The following is a 1,768-nucleotide window of genomic DNA, read 5'->3' on the forward strand; positions in this document are numbered from 1 at the left end:
AAAGCCAAGAAATCTTTCACCTGCACTCAGTGTGGAAAGAGTTTCACGCGCAAAACAAGTCTCGAGTCTCATGTGAGAGTTCATACTGGAGGGACGCCATTCAGTTGTGACCAATGTGGGAAGAGTTTCTCAGCAGACCTTAAAGATCACGTGAGCATCCACGCTGAAGAGAAGCAGCGCGCATGCGATCAGTGTGGTAAAATGTTTTTGAAAGTTATTTCAAAGGAGGAGCCACGTTTATGTAATTCGTGCTCTCACAGTTTTTTGCGTTTACAAACTTTGAAAGTACATCAGAAAATGCATACTGCTGTGGGAGAGCACATGTGCTTTGAGTGTCAAAAGACTTTTACTTCAGCAAGCCGTTTAAAACTGCATGAGAGTATTCACACAGGTAAGAAACCTTATAAGTGTTCGCACTGTGACAAGAGTTTCAGTCAGTCAGTACATCTCAAAAGGCACAATAATATCCACACTGGAGAGAAAGTTTATAGATGTCAACACTGCAGCAGAAGATTCGGTGATTCGAGAGACCTGAAAAGACACGAAATGATCCAAACTGGAGAAAAACCTTATAAGTGTCTGCACTGTGACAAGAGATTCAGTAGGTCGGGAGTTCTGAAAACACATGAGAGGATTCATATCGGAGTGAAACCTTATAAGTGTTCGCACTGTGTCAAGAGATTCAGTCATTCGTCAAATCTGAAAAGACACGAGAGGACCCACACCGGAGAGAAACCCTATCACTGCACTACATGTGGGAAGCATTTCAACCATTCATCTGCTTTACACAGTCATACAAAAAACAAGCACAGTAAAGTCCTGTACAAAAGGAGACTGGTTAAGTAATATTTACTGGTGCGTAAATATTTATTTTTTTGCTTTTTTTGCCCAGGATGAGCAAGCAGGAGGACTCCATTTATAAAGTAATTTATTCATTAATAAATACTTCAACCAATAAATTTGTCTGTCTGTATTATTGTAGATGACACCACGTCATTGTTATTATTTAATTATTCCTGTTTGTATGAATTAAACCTGTTCCCGAGCAACTCCAGGATGGACCACAGACGCAGTGTTGCCAATTTAGCTATATATAATGTCATCTATGATCATCTAGTGACATGAAGTTAAAAAGCAACACTGCCTAGAACCCTGGAGAATTAAACTGGAGGAAAGAGGAGTTGGTCTTTATTCCTTACTTATCTTTATTTTTTACATTAGGCTTAAAAACTTTAGACACTGGGTGTCCACAGATCCTTAATGTAAAAATAAGACTTCATTATCATTCTATCATTAAAAAAAAGTCTTAAATCCATGTTTCAAAGTTATTGCGGATATTTGACTGAAACAACAGATTAAATTATTTGCTACTTTAACTGCTTTTTGTAATCATAAAAATCTGTTGAACTTGTTTGAAACTAAATTTGGTTTTACATTAGTAGGAAGAACTCATTTTCAACTACGTGAATGTGTCAGTAGAGCTATATGTAAACATATTTTGTGTAAAATAGTTCTCCCCCCCACCCCCATCCCAATTTTTTTTTGCATATTTTACCTCCCCCAAAGCCATCCTAGGTGTGTATGACTATCTTCTTTCAGACGAACACTGTCAGAGTTTCTTTTAAACAATCATCCTGGCTCTTCCAAGCTTGGTAATGCAGGTGGCTAATGGCCATTATTTTGAAGCTCTATAAATCAGATATATCCACAAATACTGCGGCGTAAAACTAACCTATACACCTATACATATATATATATTGGGGGATTA

At 37.6% G+C, this 1,768-nt stretch overlaps 1 protein-coding gene across 1 annotated transcript; it reads left to right on the forward strand.

Moving 5' to 3' along the window:
* On the forward strand, positions 1-941 carry LOC122328162 (zinc finger protein 253-like; the record flags this gene model as incomplete). Its single annotated transcript, XM_043223869.1, has 1 exon — positions 1-941. A coding segment is annotated over one exon (846 nt), but the record flags the coding sequence as incomplete, so codon positions are not given.
* Between the last annotated feature and the right edge of the window lie 827 nt (positions 942-1,768).

Source organism: Puntigrus tetrazona, chromosome 22, assembly GCF_018831695.1.
Source record: "Puntigrus tetrazona isolate hp1 chromosome 22, ASM1883169v1, whole genome shotgun sequence".
Taxonomy (NCBI): Eukaryota; Metazoa; Chordata; class Actinopteri; order Cypriniformes; family Cyprinidae; genus Puntigrus; species Puntigrus tetrazona.